This window comes from Arachis hypogaea, chromosome 13, assembly GCF_003086295.3.
Source record: "Arachis hypogaea cultivar Tifrunner chromosome 13, arahy.Tifrunner.gnm2.J5K5, whole genome shotgun sequence".
NCBI classification, from domain to species: domain Eukaryota; kingdom Viridiplantae; phylum Streptophyta; class Magnoliopsida; order Fabales; family Fabaceae; genus Arachis; species Arachis hypogaea.
Genome location: NC_092048.1, coordinates 4,910,151 through 4,936,701, shown reverse-complemented (window position 1 = coordinate 4,936,701; position 26,551 = coordinate 4,910,151). Strand labels below are relative to the sequence as shown.

At 30.0% G+C, this 26,551-nt stretch overlaps 2 protein-coding genes across 4 annotated transcripts; both read right to left on the bottom strand.

The window, feature by feature from the left end:
• Positions 1 to 7,422: 7,422 nt before the first annotated feature.
• LOC112736659 (protein NLP9-like) lies at positions 7,423 to 12,948 on the bottom strand. Of its 3 annotated transcripts, none has more exons than XM_072211097.1 (7): positions 12,701 to 12,948; positions 10,384 to 11,434; positions 9,967 to 10,011; positions 9,135 to 9,863; positions 8,947 to 9,070; positions 8,522 to 8,821; positions 7,423 to 8,432 (listed from the first exon to the last, which is right to left on the bottom strand). In XM_072211097.1, exons 2-7 carry the CDS (start codon positions 11,323 to 11,325, stop codon positions 7,873 to 7,875), a joined length of 2,700 nt encoding a protein of 899 aa, XP_072067198.1. In that variant the 5' UTR covers positions 11,326 to 11,434; positions 12,701 to 12,948; the 3' UTR covers positions 7,423 to 7,872. The 3 variants fall into 3 exon arrangements, with proteins under 3 accessions (XP_072067198.1, XP_072067199.1, XP_029147217.1); XM_072211098.1 differs by having other exon boundaries at positions 10,384 to 11,451; positions 12,701 to 12,866; XM_029291384.2 differs by lacking the exon at positions 12,701 to 12,948 and having other exon boundaries at positions 10,384 to 11,055; positions 11,157 to 11,290.
• An 11,312-nt stretch (positions 12,949 to 24,260) lies between these two features.
• Positions 24,261 to 25,515, bottom strand: LOC112736658 (uncharacterized). Its single transcript, XM_025786205.2, has one exon. The coding sequence runs from the start codon at positions 25,266 to 25,268 to the stop codon at positions 24,912 to 24,914; it is 357 nt and encodes a 118-aa protein (XP_025641990.1). The 5' UTR covers positions 25,269 to 25,515; the 3' UTR covers positions 24,261 to 24,911.
• Positions 25,516 to 26,551: the final 1,036 nt, after the last annotated feature.

The window sequence follows — 26,551 nt, the reverse complement described above, 5'->3', positions numbered from 1 at the left end:
TATTACTCATTGACTAAGACGCTCTAATCATTATAATTACGTTCTCAATAATTTATACTAAAGAATTTACATGTGAACAATTGTAATTTGAGTGACTTACCTTCAATTTCGTGATGTATTTTGTGATCGGATCACGAATTTATTCCACATTTGTTTATAAGGACGGATCAAATGAGATAGAAATAGAACTATTGTGTATAAAGATATTAAATTAGTGTATTTTGTATCTATTTTAATAGAAAGAATGTAAAAATACTAATAAAAAATTTTTTTATTATTCTTATCAATTTTTTATAATTATATTTTTTTCTTAAATTTTTTAAATGAAAAACAAAATGAGAATATATTATTTTCATAATTTATTTTACTTTTTCATAAAACAGAATACTAAAACATTAAATTTTGTGTTTATGTCTTTTATATCTTGTTTTTAGTGTCTTATTTTATCCTATTATCAAAAACAAACTTAATCTTATATATAAATTAACTGGGTAAATGACATGTATAATGTGTGTTTTTGCTATTAATTAATAATATTGGAAAAATAATAAAAAATTAGTTTAAATAATTTAAAATTGTCTTCTTTAGTTTTCATTAATTATTATTAAAATAATTATAAAATTTTAAATATAATAAATATATAATTACATATATTATAAGTATAAAATTATAGATATTATATTATATACGGTACATATTGCGAGTTCAAAAGTCAGAATTTAAACTAGTATTTATATGGAGCTTCCTTCACCTTGGGAAGAGTTTAAGAGTAGTCGCCTGTTCCTCTATTTAAGCAGTTCCTTTATTTTAATTTGTTTATTTTGTTTTTCTTTATTTAATTTATTTCAGTCACAAAAAAAAAACTAGTATTTATATAGAATTTTGAGTCCGTTAATCTCATCATTTTTTTTTTGAATAATGCTACATATTCAAAATTTTTTTATTAACCAAGTCTAATCAAATTAATCTAACATAACAATAATTAATTATAACTAACATTATTTTAAATCTTATTATTTAACTTGGTTGAATTTTGTTCTTAAAAAAATCTAAATATGTAGCATTACTACTCTTCTTTTTTTATGCGTATGTGTTATTATCCTTTTTACTGTATATTTTGTTTACTTCGTATTCCATATCTCTGGTTGTTTTTAAATTTTAACACGCGATAAGTTATTTAATTAGAATAAATTTTTAAATGGTCTCTCGTATTTATTATTTCAGTCTTTTTAAATTTAAAATTTATTATACTAATTTTTGAGTTTCTAATACTATATTAGTTTTTAAATTTTTTTTATTATACTTGTCACATTAGACATAAAACTAAATAACGTTATTTCGTTTTGATACTTAAACAAGACAAAAATAAAAAAAAAATGAAAGAGTTTGTATAATATATAACCGTATTATATCAAAACTAGCTCAACATTTTGTTTGACTCAACTTTAGAAAAGTCTAGAGACCAATATGGTATCTGAATATCAAAAAATAGTATATTAAATTTTAAATTTGAAGAGTAAAAATCATGAATCTCTTATAACACTGTAAAAATTTAGTCAACTGAATACTAAATATTTGGTGAGTTCTACTCAACCCCCTCTAAATCAACATGTAAATTATCCTCTATGACGTGATACATGTTAATTGGATGTTTAGTTTTAGTTTAAGTTAATTTAACCCAATAAAAATTAACATCTTAACTAAAGTAGGACCATTTTATAATTAAATATTTTTTTAAAATGAATGATTAGATAATTTTTATAAATATTAATCTATCATGATTGGCTCTCGTGCAAGTGGGAGATTGTTAGGAATAAGTAGTATGACCATAATCTAATCAATCACGTGTCAAATAATTTGTTATTGTTATTATATTAAAATATTAATATAATAACGTCCTTGATTAAATTTAGAGATTTATCATTGTGATAGTGATCACAATATTGAGAGATAAATCTTTTATAATTTAATCTAAATTGTTCTTGGTTATAGGATTATTAAAAAGGACATTAATAATCCGAAAAGACTAATATATATATATATATATATATATATATATATATATAATGGTCTTCATTGGATGAAGATTAATAGATCTCATTTATTAAATTATATATATATATGGTGCATATAGAGATATGACCATTGAACTGACTCACTCTGAGAATTCCTAATGGTTATAATTACCGCATATTTGTCAATAGGATATTCTCAAGATGAACATGGTAATAGAGTTTTCTTTGACCTGCGACTGTCATAGTAATTAACAATGTATTTATTATACTTTGATTCCGGACACCTAATACCCTAGGGTGCTAGTTGAATGGATATTGGGTATGATTTAAATACTTGTAGAATTAATGATTAGTCAATAAGGAATCCGTCAACTCTCGGTAAAGAGTTTGAGCTCTATGATTATAATGACTGAGATGAATAAAACCTTGGTCAAGGAGATTGAATGAACGAAGAAATGAGTTTCTTAGGTCATTCACAGTTCATTATAATAATGGTAATAAGTTAGAGTTTGACAATTAAACCATACTCTAAGGTTAACCAAGAGCTGGAAAGATGGAAGGAATTATACTTTGTTCTTCTGAGGTTCTTAGTAAAAATAGATTACTTCATACTATCGGGTCGTTGAGGAATGTTGCTAGACGCCAACCTTGATTAGTAAATTTAGTATGACTAATTTACTACCTGCTTAGTATTGAACTTATGGGGTCACACACTAACGAGTGTTCTAATATTTGCTATAGAATTATTTAATTATTAATTTGATTCGATCAAATAAATAATTATATTAATTCAAATGGAATATTATTATATTCTTTGCTAGCACCAAGAATATAATAATAATAATATGATAATTGAGAATATTAAATGAGATTTGAGAATAATTAGTTATTCTATTTCTGAATTTGAATTATAAATTTGGATGAGATCCAAATCGATTATGTTTTAAATTGTTATGATATGATTCATAAAATTTAAAGGATTCAGATTTAAAATTTCAAGATATGATTTAAATTTGAATTGAGATTCAAATTTAAAATCAGAAACAAATCTCATACTATATATATGTATGCCAAGAGTAGATGAAAACATGAGAAAGACAGAGAGAATAACAAGGGTTGTTATTCCTTTACCTCTACGCACATAAATGTATGTGAGTCTAATTCTTGGAGAAGAATTTTATGGTGTGCAAAGAGTTGCAAGAGGTTTCTCAATTTAGATCAGATGTCCATTGGTCAAGGAGTTGATAGTAAATGTTGGTCTCGGTGTGGATACGCATAGCGCCTTCGTACCATCGAAGGAGAAAAAGATTTTTACTAGTGTACTCAGGTATTTAGATCTGATCTATATATTGTATATTATTAGAATAAAGTTTAAACACAAAATAGATCTTTAGGATTACCTTTTTTCTTCCGCTGCGTGTTATGAACACATGGTAATCCTTCATACATGTTAATTGGATGTTTAGTTTTAGTTTAAGTTAATTTAACCCAATAAGAATTAACATCTTAACTAAAGTAGGACCATTTTATAATTAAATATTTTTTTAAAATGAATGATTAGATAATTTTTATAAATATTAAAAAGTAAATTTATATGTTTTTACATTTTATAAAAAAAATCCTAAATTTATATGTTTGCATCTTTAAGACGAGGGACAGCCCAACCAACCTTTCCTGTGAAAAATGAGAAAATAAACTGAGAAATTCAATTGAAATTGTACTTATGTTTCTTATGAATGATCAACATTGGGGCAATTACAATCAATTCCAACTTTGATATATGTGACAAAAATTAATGAACATCTACCTCGCTTTCTTTTCTTCCTTTCTTCTCTTTTCTTATACCAGATAATGAACAGCGGATTGATAAAAGCACTATCAAATATGTGCACAGCGGAGGCGCTGTTTGTGACAACAGCAACGGCGATGTTTTGGAGGTCGGCGACGGCACGATAGGCAGAGAGAATGGGACACCTAATGAGACGGTTATGCTTGGGTTGACGTCGATGGCGACTTGGCAGTGGCAGAATTTCGGCGGCGAGGCGTGGAGGCAGCAGCCCTTTCTGCCGTTCTCTCTTTTTTTTGCGTAGTTGTATTTGTTTATGGTGTGAGTTTTGAAAAGAAGGAGGGCTGTGGTTGATGAGGAAGAGTGGAAGTTGTTTAGTAATTTAGGGTTAGAGTTGGATAGGAGGAATAAGGGTAATGTAGGAATATTGATAAAATTAAAGGGTAGGATAGTAATAATAGAAAAAGAAGCTTGGGACATTATAAACATTGAAATTATCTAGTATCTTATATAAAATTAAGAGTAAGAGATTATAAAAAGTATAGAGTAACCTAAAAAAAATAAATGACATAAGAATGAGAAAGAAAATGAAGAAGAATGCTAAGTTGTAATGCTATATAATAATCATAAAAAAGAGTGAGTATATTAAAAGAGGATGAATTTATGTATATATCTAATAAAAAAAATTATATTAACATTAAAGACATATAGCATTCCATATAAGAGTAAAAGGTAAGAGAATATAAAAATTATAGAATAACTTAAAGAAAAATAAATGTCATGAAAGTGAGAAGAAAAATGAAAACGAATCTTAAGCTATAATAATAAGGCACATAAGAAGTAGAGATAAAAGATTTAAAAGTAATTCAATTAGAAACAAAAGGATTAAAAAGTAATTCAATTAGATAAGTAGTAAGTAAATTTTTTAATTTTATTTTTTATGACTCTATTTTTAAAAATGTTACAACTAAATGATATTAAAAAATATAAATGGTTGAAAGAAAAAAGAAGTAATCCATGGATGATATAATTAATGAGTACAATTAAACTAAAAATAAAAAATTAAAAAAAATATAAAGGACATGATATATAATTAAAATTAACATTCAATTTTTTAATTTTATTTTTCATGACTCACGATAGTACCATATATTTTAAAACATTACAACTAAATGATATTAAAAAATATAAATTATTAAAAAAAAAAGAAATAATATATGGATGAGATAACTAGTGAATATAATTATACCAAAAATTAAAAAAAATGTAATGGTCTAGTATTTTAGGAATGTATTACTTAATACATATGTTTATCAAACTAAAAAAAAGAATTGTGGCCATCAACTGAATTCTTTAAATACTTGTGCAAAATATTAGTAAGAATGGAGGAAAAAGAATAAATGGCATGATATTATGTGAAAAGAGAAGATAAAAAAGAGGCGCCAAATAAATGTTGATTTATATAGAAAACATAAAAATGAGTAAGTATGAAAGAAGACGATGAATTATATTTTATTACTCAATTTATACCTATTAAAGAGAAATAACATTAGCATTAAAATCATATAGTATCTTATATAAAAATAAATAGTAAGATACTATAAAAAGTATAGAGTAACCTATATAAAAATAGAGAATAGGAGAATATGAAATTATAGAGTAATCTAAAAAAAATAAATGTCATGAGAGTGAGAAGGAAAATGAAAAAAAAAATTCTAAGCTATAATAATAAGGCACATGAGAAGTAGAAATAAAATAGTTAAAAGTAGTTCAATTAAAAATAAAAGGATTAAAAAGTAATTTAAGTCAAATCTTCTTTTTTATGGTTAGTTGAGTCAGTGTCATTTTCTTCTTCACTTTCTTCCTAATAAATACAATTACATAGTCACTTACTATATATATTTAACAAAAGTGGTAGGAAAAAAAGAGATATGAGATTATGTGAAGAGGGATAAAAAAAAGTATACAAAGTGAATGTTGATTTATATAGTGATATAACAAAAAGTAAATATAAAATGTGAAAATGAATTAGAATTCAGCTCAATTTATACCTATTAAAAAGAATTTATTAACATTGAAAGAATATAGTAACTTATATAAAATTAAAGAATAAAAAAATATGAAAAGTAATATTTAAAAAATCCTATTAACATTTTTTTTTATCAAAGATAAGAGACTCGAACCCGCAATCTCTTTAATTAAATATGGGGAGACTATGCCATTTGAGTTATAACTCATTGGCAATTAACATTAAAAGCATAGAGTAATCTATATAAAATTAAAACACAAATAAAATTAATATATTACGTATCAAATACAATTCAAATATGTAAATATAGTCCAATGATAAAATTTTTCTTTGCTAAGGAGAAGACGCGGGTTCGATTCCCACTATTCACCCTTTCCATTATTCAAAAGAGGTTCGATTCCCACTATTCGCCCTTTCCATTATTAAAAAGAAAATTTTGATTCTTTGTTAAACCTAATAAAAAACTATTTGTTGCATGGCGGTTCTAAAAAACCACACCTCGAGATCCCAAAAAAAAACTATATTAGATGCATGGACCGTACCTCGAGATCCAGAAAAAAATAAACTATATTAGATACGTAGCAGCCCGAGATAAAAAAATCCTTGAATAGCGTAATCACTGTCACTATATCAGATGCATGACAGTTCCAAAAAACTCTATAAAAAGGAAAGGTTTTTGGACAACGCAATCACTATCACTATATTAGATGCATGACAGTTCCAAAAAAACGTACCTCGAGATAAAAAAAAATCCAAAAGACTCTTTGTAAAAGGAAAAGTTTTTGAACGGCGCAATTACTATCACTATATTAGATGCATGACAGTTCCAAAGAAATGCACCTTGAGATTAAAAAAATCCAAAAAACTCTTTGTAAAGGAAAGGTTTTTGGACAGCATTGAAAACTTATTCATCAGCGGAATCACTATCACTATATTAGATGCACGACAGTTCCAAATAAACGCACCTCGAGATTAAAAAAAAAATCCAAAACACTCTTTGGAATAGGAAAGGTTTTTGGACAGCATTGAGAGCTTATTCATCAACGCAATCGATTTCTACGAAAAATTTAAAAAGTTTTTTTGTATAAAAAAATACAAACGTTAGAATACCAACTCTAATAGAAGATAGAATTTGTATATAATATTAACTAAAATAGTTTTAAATAGTTATATTTTTTAATAAAATCAAAGACACAGAATTTTAGAATAATTTTATTTAATTTTAATAGAATCTTTAAATAAAAATAATTCTATTAAATAATTTTTTTATTTATAACTCATAAATATCTATTTTAGAATTCATTTATTTTATAAAAAAAATATTTTGAATGGAATACTAAATTGGTGATCCAAAAATAATAAATTTTTGATTTTCAAATCCTGTCATCCTTATCTCTTAGTAATATGTATTTTAGGAGAAGTAATAAGGGATTAATTGAGACCAATTCAAATCGGAGATATATATATATATATAACACATACAGACAAGATGTATTGGGATCACTTAAAATTTAATAATATTTTATTAATATAATATTATTATGTTATTAAAAAAATAAATAATAAGCTATTTTTTCTTTGGCTTCAGCCCATGACAATACACCGGAAACGGTATTAATTTTTATTATTAATCAGATTATCCCGTGAGAATAAAAACAATAAAATTATATGAAAATTTATTTACAATATCTATCCCAAATTATTGATGATTTTATACAAAAATTGGGATAAAAGCAAACTAGAGCTATTTATCTTAACTATTTAACTATAAAACTTTATAAGCTATTTAATCTTCATAGAGAAAAGAATCTTAAAGCATGATCATGATTATTTACAATATCTATTATCCTATTGATAATAGACACTTTGAAGAAGCATGATCATGCTTTAAGGTTCTTTCTTCTATAAAGATTAAATTACAAGAAATATTTGATCCAAATAATCTCAATGCCACATCCAAAAAATTTCATAGAAACGTCTTCATCTTGGATATGTCATTGGGGTTATTTGAATCAAAGATTTATTGTGCTTCATTGAATTCATCAACTGTTACTGCCACGGCTGCTCAAACCACTAGGCATGTCGCTAACAAGAAATTTCACAGCACGGGTGCCAAGATCATCCAATATTTCTATGCATTCTTCCAAATCTGAGTCATTTACCATCCTCATCCATTCCTCTTCATCGTCGAGATACTTCAGCAGGAATGATCCGATTTGTAATTTGAATCTTGTTGCAACTTCTTCATAGAGCTGGAGACAACCAGCTGCAGGATCAAACTTGAAACGGATCATATCTTCTTTGTAGGCAGCTTTGACAATAAATTTTGATCCCTTATCAACACAAGGTGATTTGGCTTTCAAATGTTTCCGATTCTCAAATTTCCGAGAGCCAGAGCCATTTGACGAGTCTGACATGCTTGAAGTAGTGGGATTGTGATGCTCGCCGAGCTTGTCAGCCCCATTCAGATAATTTTCCATCTCATCGGCAACCAGGGTGTTTGGACTGTGATATGCTATATCACACCTAGAACTTTCCAAAATAGAAACCAGAAAGGGTTCTTGCCGTAATCCACCATCATCCATGCCTATTGGTTTTGAATCTACACCAACAGAAAAAAGCTTTGTTTTTCTTCAACTCACCCTTGGAATTAGATATAAGCATGTCTAAATGCAGAAACTAAATTCTCACCTTTGCCACCAGATGCCGGAGATACGGTGACCGCATCTTTTGATGCAGGATCAGGATATTTTCCAGAACATTTCTTCCGGAAGAGAGAACTTTTATGTGCATTAATTTCTTGGTTGCTTGATCCTCCTGGCATAAATCCCCCCTTGTAAGGATCAAACTTCAGTCCTCCTTCCACACCCTGGACTGAGTCAAGCACGGTTTGTATTTTTTTTAACGAACGATTAACTTTATTGATCTTGCGCGATGGCCATCTTGCAATTCCGTGTTGCCTGCATATCCTTTTCAGGGTTGTTGGGCAAACTGTTCAAGAAGAATCACTTGTCAATAATAATCATCTTGGTGTTTTTCACAAATATTTATCATCTATCATCTAATCCAAAATAATATGCTGATTGAATAACTTGACAAAGCTGTAGTAGTCTTACCACCAAGGCTTTTAGCCGCATCTTTAAGACTACCGGAGAAGTATTGCTGGAGAACACTCAAGCTAACATTCTTCTCCACTGGACTTTTCTTTTTCTCAATCTGCTTTCTTGATCCATCCATTGCCTACAAAGTTGAATCATAAATTATAATAAATGATTTCTCAAATGAAGCAACTGTTAAGATATACCTGGTTATGAGCAGCTTCAGTTTCATTGTTTGTCAAGGACATAGGCTGGACCGAATCATGGTCACCATCCGGCGCCATATGAGAGTTTCCCCTAGACATAGAGCAAAAACTCGAGCCTTCTTCCTTTGAAAACTGCACTTGCGAACCTTCTATCCCGTATAATTCAGCATCCGAAACTGTCCTCAAACTCTGACACATTCTCTGCATAGTATCTGATAGATTGTTTAATAAAAGTTGCTGTTCTTGACTTCCATTCATATTGACAGGTAGAAAGAATTCTATTATGTAATCATCATCATTGGTATGAGTACTCCTTAGCCTGACTGCAACGGCAGCATTCAACTTATATTTTCGCGCATGGTGAACAAGGGGATATTCACTAATATTATAGGCCTTCACATCGGAATAGAAGAATGGACGATTTGATTGAAGAGCTTTCCCAGCTACACCTTGCCCTTCCTCGAGATAATGTTCAACACATGCATGAACAAATCCTCCTACCACAATATCATTTATATAGCTAGCTGATTCTTCAATGCATAGTACAGTTTTTTCACCAGGAATTTTAACCCCATCTTTAATCCGTATTCTTGAAGCTTCATCTCCTATCCCCTCACTATGATAACAGGGGATCCATGTCAATGCCAGTGGCAAACTATGCGCATGACACACAGCTCGTAACACATCAATTATCCCTGTTAAAGCTGCTCTTTTGTTATTTGATAGACACTGCAGAGAAAATAATCAATCTGAGTAAGAAGTTTTTAAATCCAGATGAAAACACATCATTGTGAAAGTTCAACTTTGTTTTTGCCCCTTCTATTTACAGTACCTGGGACATAAGTCGTGGAGGTGTAGTAGTCCTTAAATTAACAAGCTGCAAAAACAAATCAAAAGATTTCCCACTATAAATAGATGTGCATGTATGAGTATAGCATTCAAAAGATTACTGCATATGATTTCTATAGTTTCACTTATGGCAAAGTAGAACTAATTTCATATGCAGAGAATTTTTTCTACTTGCCTAACTGCTCCTCAACTATGGTTACAACATCATATTGAATGCATAAGATACTTTGTTAGCTAGGGCAGAAATTTCTACATGACAACCTTGGAGTAAAACATCCAAGTCTCTCATGACAATGTGAAAAGAATATGAAACATCAAACAAAAAACACATTTAACATGTTTCCCAAACATTATATAATATTAAGTGAAACAAGCAAATGGGAGTAAAAGAGAAACCAACCTGGAGTGCACTGCTAACAATTTCGAGTTCTTTGTCAAAATCAGGCTTTTCCTTTGTAGTGACAAGTTCTAGTACAGCACAACAAGGTGGTTCAGCGAGCGTATCAATTATGGGAACCGCAATTGATCCACGAACATCGTGATTAATTGCATGCTCCACCCTCAGGTACTCACTTTTATTGTAGTACCCAACATTGGAGGTCCATTCAGGAATTTGGGAGATAAACACACGTCCGGGAAGCCCTGGAAAAGACCCTGGTTTGTCTTCAGCAGAAAAGGTAAATTCCCTCGACACGTCTCGATATCCAGCTAGCATGTGATCTAGCAAATAGGGTTGCTCACTTGTGCTTAAGATGAAGTCATTACCATGCTTCATTGGTGCCCAAACTTGTGTCAATATTCCATCACCAACTGATTCCTTAAACAAGTTCATAGCCCTCAGTATTTTCTCATCAAGCGACCAAGCAAATGGTCTAGGCACCAAGCAATTTCCCATGTCAGCAGCACTCAATTCTTGAAGTGATCCATTTATGTTATTCATATCATTTGCATCTTCTGACAACCCAAGTTGGGTCTCCAATTGCTGTAACACAACCTTCTCATCGAAACCCAAGGAGGTTTCAATAGCATTATAATTTCCACAATCTTTTGTCATAAAGTATGGATCATTGGCCTGTTCCACTAAACTGAATGCATCATGTGGAGAATACGGCATAGAGGCAAGTGATGAAATTCCATTATCTAAATTATGATCAGTCACAGATGGAATATTACCCCAACCAGCAAGGTTATCGAAGTTCATGAGATCAGGGAGGTTGTCAAGCATCTCCTCTGATACAAGATTTTTTATTCCGTTGTCTATCATGCTTGGTCCATCGAATTGAACGCCAGGAGGTGTCCAACACCCAATTCCCTCTCCCTCAGAGAAAAACTGATCTTCCATTATTATGTTAGAAAACAAACTTCAAATCAAAATTCAGCCTGTGTTAGAGTTCTTTTGTTGGCAAGTTTCCACTTGAAATTCCTTCCCAGATTACCAGCGTCCGACAAGCCTGAAAAGTTAACACTTCTGCCAAGTCATCAGTAAAGAGTAGGAAATTAAATCAAAACTTAAACTACAAATATTCTCTAAACAAATAGAAAAAATTGGGTAAACTGCTATTTTGGTCCCCAATTTTTGGGTTATATTTTAATTTAGTTTTTAACCTTTTAAACTTCTATTTTGTTTTAAAAAGTTTTAAACGGATTTAATTAAATTTGACACATAGTTAATGGAATGATTGACATGGACGTTAATAACTTTATTGTTAAGTCATATCTATTTTTTGGTATTAGAATCCGTTTTTTAAATTTTTTTGGACTGAAATATGACTAAAACATAACGTTTAAAACTTTAAGAACCAAATTAGAACTTGGCCCCAGATACAGATAATCAGACATATATAAATTTTAAGCCAAGAAAATTTGTACAGAAAAGTTTTTCAGAGAAACAAATTAGATTTTAAATTGAAATATATATAATTTGAAAATTTACGGAACACTTTGTTGATCTTATACAAATTGCTCTCTAAAATTTAGCATGCTAACTCAACTTCAACAAATCTCACTATTACAAAACCCATCATTTCTCTCAAAATCATTTTTTCAAAGCTATCAAAATCAATATTCATTAACTATTTTCCATTTTTTTTTCAAACTATCAAAAGTCTTATTGGAAGTACATATCAGTCACTCAAAATATCCTATATTCAAAATCCACGGACCAACTGTTGAAGAAAGCTAAAAAATCACCATCCAAAACTATTGACAAATTCCCAAAATAATTTCAATCCTCAAAATTGGCACAAGTTCAACTGCATTAAAGATAAATTTTGTACAGAAACTGCTTCAAAATCAAATTTTGGACAGAAATTGCTTCAAAATCAAATTTTGGACAGAAACTGCTTCAAAATCACAACAGCAGCAACTTAATTGAAAATAGTGCTCAAGCTAAATACAAATTCTTAAAACTGATAAAAATAAGAAAAACCTCAATATTTGGCCTCAAATTCCAAATGACCATGGCAAATGTACCAAAACTAGTATAGCACATAAAGAACCAAATACACTCAGAATGGCGCAACTGCTGAATTGCACTTGATGTGAGGCATCAATGCAAAGTCCCACGTTTAAACTCAGAAAAACTTCAAACTTTACAATCAAAATCCAGAAATCCCAACCCCACAAACAGGGCCAAAAGAAAAACCTAGAACATACGAAAAAAACAGCTACTTAAGAAAATTTTCAAAACACACCAGAAAACTGTGAATAAACAATACCTCTCTATCTATCTATCTTAGTACGTTGTAAGGATACATAAAGGGAATGAGTCTGAGGATTGAGAAAACGGTGTAAGAGGATTGCTTCTATATAAAGGAAGAGGAACCAGAAGAGAGACAAAAAGCTGGTGTGAACGAGTTAAGCTAAGGTAAGCCTACGAAGTAAACGAAAGTCTTTGTCTTCGTAAACTCTTGACAGCCTCAAACTTCAGTTTCTGGCTTCAGCTAACTCTTCGAAGTTGTAGTTCCCTTTTTCTTCCTTTTTTTAAGTATAATTTACATTATTAAATTATTTGATGATCTAATGTACAAGTTCCAACAATTGAATTTTTTTCGTTGCATACGAGTGCAATTATTTTATATAGCGGTTTACAAAATTTAAGTCTCTATCCATTGCGGAATACATACGAACACATATATAGCATAAACAACTATGATTAGTAGCGGTTTAGTTATAATCTGCGACAAATTGTAGAGGTTTATGATCAAGTGTTAAGCCAATGACCACGGTAATGACTGGCATTGGGAGGTGGCGTCAAAGTTAAAATCATGGTTAATATGATAAAATTGAATAAAAAAATTAACTAATTATTTATTAATTAAAAAATAATTCATTAATATTAAAGATAAAAAATTTATTTTTATCCAATACTTTAAGATAATATAGGTGTATAATATTATAATTTAAGAATAAATTCATTTTAATTAAAAAAACCAATTATAATTCAAGAGTCAAATTAAATAGAATTACACTTAATTATTTGGCCTTTATATAAAAGTTTATGTTTATAACATAAAAGTTCATGTTATAAACATAAAGTTCATAATATTAACATGAATTCATATTATAAACACAAAGTTCATGTTATAAACATAAAGTTAGTTTAACATAAAGTTCATTTTAAAATCTATTATAAAACGAGAGAAAGAAAATAAAGGAGAAATGAGTTCTTGATTTTTTTTTGGAAGATACCTATGTTTTAACAAAACTTAATTATTTATAAATCTCTAATTATTAAAAATGTGAGATTCATAAGTTTTTCTATTAAGGTATATAAGTTGTCTTAAGTTTTCAATAGTTAAAAACCTATGAATAATTCATTTTAATTTGAATTTATATGTTTTCATAAAATTAATTAAAAAAACCTATTATTTGTTTTTATATTTAATTATATAATATCAATATACATAATTTATTTAAAGAGTGATTAAATTAAATAATAATAAAAATATGATACTAAAATAACATAATAAAATTAAACTCATGATATTTGTATGGTTACTTAGACATGCTATAGCAATTAATAGAAAAAAATAATAATCAAAATGATTCTTAAGACTCTTTTCGAACTGTGTCAAAAAAATAGAGACAAAAAAAAATATTTAAAATGAAAAGTAAAGATAAATACATATAAAAAAAGTCTAAAAAATAAAAAAAATATTTTTTTTTGTCACTCCAAAAGCTAGGACACAACTTAATCAAGAGAAAGAAATTTTTGTTAACTTTTCTTTTTATTTTGTTCTCATAAAAATGACAAAATTTCAAATTTTAGTGATAGAAACAGATTATATAGTTAAAATCAAAATTCACAAATTAAAAAATATAACATCTAAATTATCAATTTGAATAAAAAATTAAATCAATTTTTCTTTTCTTAAACAAAAAGGAAGAGAGAGTTGAAATTTAAAATTGGTCATTTTTATGAGAACAACACAAAAATAAAAGTTAACGAAAATTTCTTTCTTTTGATTGAGTTTTTCGTCCTATTTTGGAGTGGCCATTTTTTTCTATTTTCGAGACTTTTTTTATGTATTTATCTCTCCGTTTTTTATTCTAAGTCTATAAAAAGCACAGACACTTCCTTAATTTGTCATGTCTCCAGGTTGGATATGACACACATTGACACTCGTTCGACACGCGTGTCTTCTGTGTCCAACTGTGTTTTAATAAAAATTAAAAATTCTTTTTCGGACACACTTTAACACACCTAAATATCATTACATGTCTACAAATCTAGACTTATTCTTAATATTTATTCTTAAAATGAGTTTAGAAATAGTATATGTTATTAATGATTAAAACAAAATATATTTTAAATACTTTATATAATAAAAAAATATATATTAAAAATAAATAAAATATTAATTTATATTTTAATATCAATAAAATACTAAAATATCATTTCAATTTATCTAAAAAATACTTTATATTTTATATATATGCTATGTTCTCGTGTCTTATAAAAATTTTAAATTCGCGTATTCCGTATTCGTGTCAATGTCTATATATCATAGTTCTAAGCACTTTTTGTCTCCATTTCTTTAATCTATATTTAAAGATCCAATCCAAAAAGAGTCTTAAAAATCATTTTCATTGTTATTTTTAGTAATTGTCATAGCATGTCTAATTAAACATACAAATATCATGAGCTTAATTTTATTATGTTATTTTAGTATCATATTTATATTATTATTTAATTAAATCATTTTTTAATATAATTATGTATAATATTAATATGATATTATATAATTAAATATAAAAATAAATAACAGGTTTTTAACTTTTTTTATGAAAACATATAATTTCAAATTATAAAATGAATATTCATAGGTTTTTAACTATTAAAAACTTAAGACAACTTATATATCTTAATAGAAAAACTTATGAATCTCAAAGAAATTTATAGATAATTAAGTTTTGCTAGAATATAGATATCTTAAAAAAAAAAAAAGAATAATCAAAAACTCATTTTTCATTTCTCATTTATTTTCTTTCCCTCATTTTATAATTGATTTCAAAAAACTAAAAATCAATCTTTGGGCTACGTAAGTCTTGTGTTTGTGGTAAGGTTGTTATCTTGGAAAATGGATACCCAACAAGGAGAAGATTTACATTCTTGTCTTCTTTCTCTTATTTTATTCGATTTTTGTCGGATATTTTTTTTAATTATTATATATTTTATGTATATCATTGTATAGCTAAGTTTTTAAATTAGTGGGTGATCAAATAAAATATTTATTCATATAAAACTGCAATTTATTATTATTATCAATTTAAGTAAATATTACATTTGTCAATTTTGATCTTTGCAAAAACTCAATAATATTTATATTTTTAAGGAACGAAGATATAAGGGAGAGAGTTGGAGTAGCACCTATTGTGAAAAAGATGGTTGAATTGCGTCTCAGGTGATTTGGACATGTGAAAAGAAGACCGACAGAACACCCAATTAAGGGGGTGGATGAGATAGAAGATGGACAAGGGGTGAAAGGAAGAGAAAGACCTAAAAAGACCATTCATGAAGTGGTCAAACGAGATCTACATGTGAACGGTCTCTCTGTAGACATGATACATGACAGAACACAATGACGTCGTTTGATTCATGTACCCGATTCCACCTAGTAGGACAATGTTTTGTTGTTGTTGTTTTTATCTTTTTACATATATGTGAGTTAATTTTAATATAAACTTTTTTGTATAATTACAAATTAATTAAATTCATGCATTTATATGTCTTTTTAAATAATGATTGTGAAAATTAATTATTTTTACTAATATAATAATATATGATTAGTTATTTATAAATTTTTTACATTAAAAAGAATACAAGAGATTTACTCGGATGAAATTGAATTATAGACGTTCGAAAGTAAGTCACTTATTTTTTACAAATGACTCAATTTTATTTTATAAAGTAAGGAGACAAAATGCTCCAATATGTTGAACATACTACAAAACTACCGTAAAATTAATAGTTAAGTGGTAAATTTAGACAAATTTTATGTATTTTTCAACAATAACACTCCTATAAAAATTATAGAAAAGCTGGCTGAAATTTTACAAATTGATAATGTTAGAAGTCAAGACAAACATTTTGGATTTCTGTCAGTAGTCCAGAGGTCCAAAAAGTTACATTTGGATATATCAAAAGACAAAAATGTGATTACGAAGCTGCAACATTGAAAAATATCACCACTCTTCAATAATGGAAAGGAAGTTCAAGTTAAAGAAGTTACCTTGAATGTCTCTTTTTTTAGATCAGTCTTAATTGGTCATTATCTTAACCATAGTTGGGTTATTTTATAATTTATTATTTGAAATGGATAATAGTATAATTTTTTAAAATATCAAAATCTCATTTTCTTTAATTGAAGTACTTTTCCATTCCTTGATTCTTTCTCCATCGCGTAGCTTCGGTTCGTCGTCGTCGTCGTGACAAGAAGCGTCGTCGTCATCTACTGCACTCTCACGTAATTTCTCTTTTTCAGTGCATCATTCCTTAACTACGTTGTTAAATCAATTAAACTAGGTATCCTTTAAAAGTTGTACAATATTCAGCCTTTTATTACAATAATTTAAAAAAAATAAAACAAACACATCTAAAAATTATAAATAGATTTAGTGTCTTTTTAAAATTAAATAAACATTCAAAATACAAACTAAATAAAACTGAAGTTTAAAATTTAATTTTAAATTTTAAATTTCTGTTTCAGATTTAATATATTTAATTATTAATATATTACAATTTAAATATACATCCAAAAATCAAATTAGTTAGAATTCAAAATTTCGAATTTAAAATTTTAAAATAAATCTTAAACCATCTTAAATCACTAGTAAAATATTCGTTCCGTACAGATCCAGAGCTGCAACGCCTCTCCCTCCTCATCTGTGGCCGCTTTTGTCTTCTCCTGCGTTGCGCACTCCTCTGCGACGATCTCCTCTTTCGGCGACGCACTCCTCCCCGCGACGCGCACTTCCCCTGCGCATACCCCTGCGCCTCCTCCATCGATGGGCTCCTCCCATCCCTGGTCTCCTCCCTCGCGCCACGCACGACCGCCTTCTTCTCCCACGCCTCTCCTTGTCTCCTCCCCCACGTCGCATTCCTTCTGTCTCTGGTAGTTCTGCTTGCAAAATTCTAAAAGAATTTGATTGAATTCATTCATGAAGATATGTTATCCTTTTTTTTTTCTTAATAAAAAGTTCTATTATTTTAAATTTATGTATAATATTGGAAGTGTATGTATTTTTTTCTTTTTTTTTAAATGTATTTGTGATTATATTTTTTTTTGCACTCATATGTCTGATTTGGGAGTTGTAATGTTAACCTAATTTGGATATGTCAATACTTAATTTTGGATGTGTTTATGTTGTTCATTATGTTCTTATGTACATATATAAGTTTTTTTACATGAGTTTTGGATGTGTTGATAAAATATTTAGAATGCATTCTTATAATTTTGGATGTGTATTTGAGTTTAATTTTTTCTGTGTTCAATATATAATTTAGAACTACAATAACAATAATTTAGATGTGTTAATACATAATTTTGAATGTGTTTATATTGTTTATTTAATTTTAGATGTATTTTTGACATGAGTTTTAAATGTTTTGAATAAAAAAAATTGAAGTGAGTTTAATTGATTTTGAAAACTTCACTAATTTCTTAAAAATTAGTACACGAAAAGTTGTTGCGAGTTTTATGGTTTGGTTTGCAAAAAATTAATGTATTGCAAGTGGTTACAAATTTTACGGTGATAAGTATTCAAAATAAAAGTAGTTCCTTAAAAATAGGAAATATAATTAATTAAAAAATTAAAATAATAAAATATTAAATTTAAAGGCTGAATAAAGGTTAAATTTTATTGTACAAGTAGCATTTTTCTTATTAAATTCCCTTTCTTCCTGGTATAGCCAACGCCGATATCATTGCTATCTCCTATCTTCTCACTCGATTCCTTTTTCTGCTGTGGATCACTCCTTACTAACATAATTAATGATTAATTTGGTTATTAAATTTTTTTATTAAAAAAATATCTTTATTTAATTATATAATAGAACATATATTCATATATAAAATATAATATAATAAAGTAAATCTAGTTAGGATACTGAAAATATAATTAAAATTATGAACCTATAAATATAATAATAAAATTTATACTCTAAACAAGTAGTAGGGGTGTACATGGGCTGGACCACACCGGGTTTGGCTTGACCCAGACTCGACCCGAAATATAGACCGGGTCTAATTTTTAGACCCTAACCCGATTCTAGACCCGATGAAACCTATGCACCTTCGGGCCGGGTGAAAACCGAGTATTTAGCATGTAAAAATCACCTAATCTCCAACCATTATTTCACAATTCACATAGTAAAATTCACTTAAAAAAATATAACAAGAACCAACCCTCTCTAAAATTAAAGCATAACCATAATCAATACTAATATTGTCTAATAACACCAAATATTTAAATCAATACAAATAACACAATATTATGCATTAGTCTAAAGTCTTATGCATTTTAAACATAAAACATTAACTTATAATCTTATAATGACTAATAACACAAAATATTAAGGTTTACAATATTTAAATTCCACATAAGAATAGCCATCATCCATCACTAATAACACAACATATTAATTGTGTATGATGGCCGGACCACCGGGCCGAATTCGGGTGACCCGAACTTGACCCGAAATACTGACCGGGTCTATTTTTGAGACCCTTACCCGATCCTAGACCCGATGAAATCACACTAAATTAGCCCCTAACGTATTCGGGGCCGGACCGGGTCGGGCCATGTACACCCCTAACAAGTAGAAAGGGTAAAGGAGAATTTACCTAAATATTTATATTTATATTTATATTTATATTTATATTTATATTTATACGTTAGATAGTAGGTACTAGCTTGCTTAGTACGTAATTGACGGATCCAGCGTTGGTATATTAAATGTTTAAACTTGCGTACATAGTAGTGGCGACCAAGACCACCGGTTTAGGATTGATTACTATCAGAAGCAACTTAATTACATAGAGAAAGGATGTCAAATAATGTAAGCCCGTTGGAGGAAGCTGCTCTATCCGGAGATATAGATCGGCTCTATGCTCTAATTGAGGAGGATCCAGATATGATGAATGCCGTGGATGCGAAACCATTTGTTAACACACCTTTGCATATTACTGCATCTGTGGATCTCAGGACGAATCCTGATGAGGAGCTCAAGTATCTCTACTTTGCTACCGAGATCATGATGTTGAAGCCTTCATTTGCTTTGAAGCTCAACCCGCAAGGGTTCAGCCCCATCCACCTTGCTGTAAAAAATGGGCATAGTAAACTGGCTCGTCGCCTTGTAGACATGAAGAAAGAGCTTGTGAGAGTGAAAGGAAGGGAAGGCAAATAGGAGAGTGTGACCTCTTAGCTTACTTTCTGTCTGCTTGTCCAGATTCCATTCTAGATGTGAACACAAGAGATGAGACTGCGCTTCACATTGCAGTGAGAAATCAACAGTTTGACGCCCTCGGGGTGCTGATTGGGTGGCTCAAGGGGAATACCCGCAAGGGTGCTGCAAGCCTGGAAAGATCCATCTTGAACCGGAGAGATGTGGCAGGCAACACCATTTTGCACCTTTCTGTTATCAATCATGACATACAGGTCTACACGTTCGCTCGCTCATGTATGATTATTGAAGAGTATTTTAGTCAAATGAACTAAAATATATATATGGAGAGGAGAGTGTACATCTTAGAAACAGAAAGAAATTGAGTGACATTTAGATCATTTTCTCTTGATTTTAATTTGTTGGATACACATGCACGCATGCAGGCTCTTAATTTTTTACTTTGGCATCAGCTATGTCTATTCTGTGGAACTTATAACTCCCCCACGTGAAACAACCCGGCACCTGATGAGTGCTGCTCAAGTGACGCTTCTATTTGTCATCATCGTCTCTGGACTTCTCATTACAGCGGGGATGACTAATCTCCGTGTCCGTGCAGTAGCAGGCCTTTCTCCATTCACAGCAATCAACAAATACATCTTGCGCCCGCTTCTTAAAATGTTTAGGAGGAGTAACAATGCAAGTAACATATAATAGTGACACTAGTGTTACTGCTCAAACAGGGAAATTAAATGGTTATGAATTCCAATGAAGAGGAAGGTAATCAAACTGCCATGAAAGAATTAAAAATACCAGATCTGATGCAACAAGTAGAGTGCTTCATGTTAATCAAGAAATATATATCAGATCATTAAAAGGAATTGTCAAAAGATTTCTACATCCAAAAATTCAAAATCAATATTAGTTGATTATTGACTGATTTTTATTGTTTTCTCGTATTTATACTTTCAGTATGGTTTGTTATGCGTGAGAATAAATTTAAAAAATATAACAGGATAGGCGCGGCTAAAATTTTTTTGCTATGGATGTTGGCATGGAAGTCAGTAATTGGACTTATTCATTATTTTGCAAGGGAATTTTTAACTCACAAATCGAAAGATCCAAATCGTTTCTCAAAAATTAAAGAAACTGATTTCTACATTTTAAATCAAATAATATCATATTTGAAAATAATATCTTTACAATCCATGATGATGCAAAACACCATTCCCATCTCAATATAAAAAATAATTTGTGGGTAGGCGCTATGCTATTTGCATTATTTTTACATATTCATCATAATATTATACAATTATTTGACTAGTATTATTATTTGGCTGGTATCATTTAGGAAGACTTTTTCATAAGCTAAATGTATCCAACTTATAAACTAAAATTAAATAATGGTGCATTTAAAACATTAATTATATATTTTAACAGAGGAGGGAACTTACATTTACAGTCAAGATCTGCTATAACTTGTTTATTACTAATTAATTTCTCTTACTGTATTGTTCTAATAAGAAAAGCAAAATGTATTATAGTAGCTACAAAGAAGCTTAACATACATAGTAATATATTTGCAAGTAATAAGCATGGCAAATATAAGTAGGTCATTGGAGGATGGATCCATACATTTTGGAGCATGTTGATGCCATACCATTTGTTCACACTCATTTGCACATAGCCGCATCTTCCGTGAGCCTCAAGAATCATCCCCATCTACACTTGAGATTATGAGATTGAAACCTTCATTACCCCTCTGCATTTTGTAAGCCAAACCGGTGATTCCAAGCAGTTGGACGCTTTTCAAGTACTCATTGGCTAGCTCATAAGGCATGTTAGAATGGATGCTTGGACTTTTCAACAATCCATCTTAAACTTCAAGGATAATGAGGAAGGAAAAACCATTCTACACCTTTCAGCTCTCAGTTATAACATCCAGGATAATCAAATTTATTTATAAATATTATATATATTGAAAATGATGCACCGACGATAATTAGCGTATATAATATGGATTGGAGCCAGTTATGTATGTTTAACAAGGTGCATATGTTTATCCTTTGGCATGTGCGTTAATGCCATATGTATTGGGTTACAAAAGAATAATTTCTGCACCTCTAAATCGGGGGTAACTTCAGCATCGTTTCATATAATTCTATGGTTATTATTTTATTTCCCCATTTTCATATCCATCTTCTACTCTTGGCACACAAAAGTCATTTTCCGTGGTTACAATTGTCGTTTTATTTGTATATGGATACATTTGTTAGCGTCTGTATGTTTCATGGGTACAAATAGTAATTTATTCATACTTTTTGGATTCATTTCATCGATAAGGCTTAAACCATAAGTACAATCATATACATGTGATATATATGAGTATTATAAGTCCATGCATGAAATAGACTATTTTACATAAAAATATGGTTAAAATATCAGCACCCATTATGTTAAGCAGTATAGTCCCTTCTTATGAGATGTATTTGGCAACTAGTAGTATATAGTAACGCAAATTGGGAGTGGGTGGTTTGATGGGCCATGATACATAACACAATGCCCAATTTCAAGTTGAGGATTGTGGGGTTCTGGCTGAGGGCCACTCTAGGGGGCCGGGCCCTTAATCATCCTCCCTGACCGCAGCCAGTCTTATCGATTTCCCAAACCCTATAAAGAAATCCCCATTCTCTTCGGTGAGTGGTGGAACGTCAAGCTCTTCAGACATGCGCTGGCCCTAATGTTTCTCATGCCTTCACTATTAACGGACTTCCCGGGCCCCCTCTACAATTCTCTCAAACTCTCCAGGTTTTTAAACTGCGGTTATTACCAATAAATAATTTAGATGGTGACCATCATCCTTCCTTTTGCTAAATAATCTCCTTTCAAACAAATGCAAACAAACTGCTTGCTATATAATAATTAGATCCACGTTTTACACTGACATTCACATCATATCAACAGTACACTACACAAGAAAGAAGCTTCCACTTTTAAAGCCTAATCTTCCATTGCCAATTTCAGCAACTTGTTCCGCACTTTGAATTCCCCAGAGTACCCTTGCAACGTTCCTGAAACCGTAGACAAGAGCTACTTCGAATTCTTACCGTTAATCACACACAACTTACATGACTTCCTATTTCCTAACTGCCTAACAGAATTTCCCACCAATTCTAACCGCTCAAGCAAATGTGTCAATTAAGAGGAAAGGAAATAAATTACCTTATTTTTGAAATTAATTAAATAAATAAGGTGTCTATTATTATTTATTTCTGAGCGTGCCGTATAGTTTGATCTGTTCTTTCTGTCTAGCTAGTGTCTATATATATATACAACCAACATGAAGCACGCTTGTGTTGGTTAATTGGTACCACACACGGGGAAACACTGTTGATGTTGACGGTTACATTATTGTTCATTTCATTTTCACAAGTTCTGTTCTTGACTGGTCTCATGTTAACAAAGAAAAATGACATTTTATAAGAGGAATGCTAGGGGCAGCAATTTTTGTGATTTGTAGCCATCAAATAGGTATCAATGATGGTTTTAATGGTGTGAGATTTTATCCAATGGCTCAATTTTCTTTACTGATTACATGCTGGTCAGAATTTAACAAAGTTGCTTGCCCTTTCATAAGAGTGTTTGGTTTGTAACTCTGTTTTTCAAAATCAGGTATTCAAAATGCAAAGTCTCTCCCACCTTGACTAATGCGTGTAACCACTGTACAGCATTTTACACACACATGCAGAGATAGATATATTTAAGAGAAAGTCTAGGGCAGTAACTTTTGTGTTTTGTGGCCAGCACTTAATTATTAAAAGAAAAGTGAGTGATCTCCCACTATTAAATGTAATCTCATACCATTAAAAATACTATTGATGGCCAATTGATAGTTATAAAACACAAAAATTGTTGGCCCCTAACACTCCTGTCACTTCATGATATGGAATACCCCACACCAAGCAACTTAAAATAATAGTGTACCTTATACCTACCTACCTAATACGTAAAATGCATTACATTATTGTTAGCTGTTTTTTTATTGCTGGATTAATCTTGTAAAACAAAGCCTGATTAATGGTTCAAATACCCACTATTATGTGTGGGATAAATAAAACAGAAAATGAAGTAATAAGTAACAACTCTAAAGAAAAAGATTCTAACTTTACAGTTTACATGGTGCACCTTGCTCCTCGGCATCTGTCTAATTCCGAAAAGGTTAGCAAATTTTCCCTGTTGGATGTGTCATTTGCTGGATTCAAAATTGATGAAAAAGTTTTTTTATTTTTTTAAAAAACAAAAAAAGAGGGAGCAAAAGTCAGGGTAAATTGTATATTGCAACATTTAGACCAAAAAACAATGGTGTCTACTATATTTTATGGGAAAAACGATGAAGGAATGTGGCTTACATTTTCAATGCAGATCCAAATTCTATTATTATAATAATATCCTGTGAATATGATCTACCAAAAAGTAAATCTTTTCTTCTAACCAAGAAAAAGTAGCACACTAAGCAAAAGGGGGATATGAATATGACAGAAGCAGAGTCATCACTCATCAGTAACCGGATTTAGCACATGAAAGCAACTTGAGGATCTAAATCTTAATATAGCAGTTCTTGCTTCATAAGATTCTCAAACAAACTAAACTAGTGTAAGAGCTGCAGGGTGAAGATTCAAGAGAATATAATGTAGGTGACATATATCTATCTATACATTTTCATAAAGCAATGTGCAAAGCTTTTAATCATCTTGATTATGTAATTTATCTAAACTAAATTATAAACCAATGTATAATATATTTTCATTACACGATATCTGTTACCTAAAAATTTGATACATTCATAATATATGATATCTGAATGTTTCAAATTTTGAAAGTGACAAAATAGTCAAAATCATCAAAATGGGATTCTAGTAGTTGAGATAGTTAAAAAAAGAAACTTGTCCAAATTGCAAACTCAACCCATAAAATCTGAACAAGGGATCTCTGTGGAAAATAGACTTAGCTTCTTCTTCTTCTTCTTGTTCTTGTTTCTTTCTTCAAGAATCACCATGCTTGTGCCAGCAAACTAACATGGCCACACACCTTCTCATGATGTAAAATCTTGCCTTTTGTTCCTTAGCTATCTTGGTGCATTTCCTTCCAATAGAAGGGTTGTTACTATTACTGTTACTGTTACTATTATTCTTCTGCGAGAAGCTCCTATGGAGATTAAGATTGTTACTATTGCACTTTGATGTGGAGGAACTTCTCCTCAATAGAGGGGAGTTTGAAGAAGAAGATCCTCTTGTTGAGCAACTCCTTGAGAACAATGACTTGTTGGTGTTGCTACTGTTGTTGCTGCTGCTTGAACCAGTTTCCTTCTTTGATGATGATAGCTTCCACTTCTCATCCATTGAGAAATTATACAAAGAAATTAAAGTTTAGAATCTATAGAACTAGCTAGCAATATGATACACCCTTATTAGTGTGTAGTGTGAAGAGGGGAAAAAGGTTGTGAATGAATCTAGTAAGAGAAAAAAAAGAAAGGTTGTTGTAGTGTAGGACTGTGCAGTAGTGTCTAAATATAATAAGGGTCGATCATAGAAAAATTATTAGTAAAATTCGATGCCACATTGCTCCAATTAGTTTTATAACGATATACATAACAGGTATGCAATACTTACTCATCATTCACATATATATAATATTCTTTTTATATTTACATGGCATAAGCTGTGTCACACAGTGTACACTACACTACAAACATTTTTAAGCATTTTTTTTCTTCTAATTAGCTCTTTTTTATTCCAATTTTTGACTGATTAATTAAGGAGTAGTAGAATTTTGAAGTTAAAAATTTGAGACACTATTCTTATGTATTTATACACAAATATATAAATATATATGTGTTAATTTTAATGGCTAATTTTGATATATACATATTTTTTAATAACTAATTATGATCTAAACAACTAGAATTCAATGTTTATCGGCTTCAAAAGAAATAATTTTAACATAAGTTGAATAAAAAATAAAAATATTCATGCAAAAATTGACACGAATTCAAAAGAAAATTTTATGTGACAGAACGTGTTAAAGATAGGATCATTCATATTTTTCTTTTTATCGGTCTAAGTTTTTGAGAGAAATAACTTCATAAATATTGTTGTAGGGGAGAGCACGGGTCGATTTGGTTTGGGTTCATTGTAAAATTAGAACCGAACTGATTAAAATATAATTGGTTCGGTTTGGTTCAAATTTGTATTTTTTTGTACATGTACCCGAACCAAACCAAACCGATTAATAATGGATTGGTTCGGTTCGGGTAATTGGATACCCGATAACTTTGAAATTCATAAAAAAAAACAAATTTTTATTTTAAAAATTCAACAAGTACAATAAACATGTAATATTAATAGAAATAATCCAAACATGTTAAATACCAAATACATTAAAAACTAAACTCATTAAAATCCAAACATATTAATAGTGAATAATCATTGTCTGATGAAAAAGTCATATATATATTTTTTATTTTTTATTTAATTAATATATGATCGGGTTCGCAGGTTGGTTTGGGTTCCGCACCCCTATAACCGATACCTGAACCAATCACTAACAAAGCCTATCAGTTTGGTTCGGATTGAACCCGATTACCCGTTGGTTTCAAAACCAATTTAATTGGTTCGGTTCAGAT

Bases quoted from the DNA above. Each gene is read 5' to 3' on its own strand.
- LOC112736658 (XM_025786205.2), bottom strand. From the start codon at position 25,268: ATGGATGAGAAGTGGAAGCTATCATCATCAAAGAAGGAAACTGGTTCA.
- LOC112736659 (XM_072211097.1), bottom strand. From the start codon at position 11,325: ATGGAAGATCAGTTTTTCTCTGAGGGAGAGGGAATTGGGTGTTGGACA. The intron at 9,071-9,134 runs GTATATCTTAAC...TCAACTTTGTAG, and splicing joins CTGAAGCTGCTCATAACCAG to GCAATGGATGGATCAAGAAA. The intron at 8,822-8,946 runs GTAAGACTACTA...CTTCTTGAACAG, and splicing joins TGCGGCTAAAAGCCTTGGTG to TTTGCCCAACAACCCTGAAA.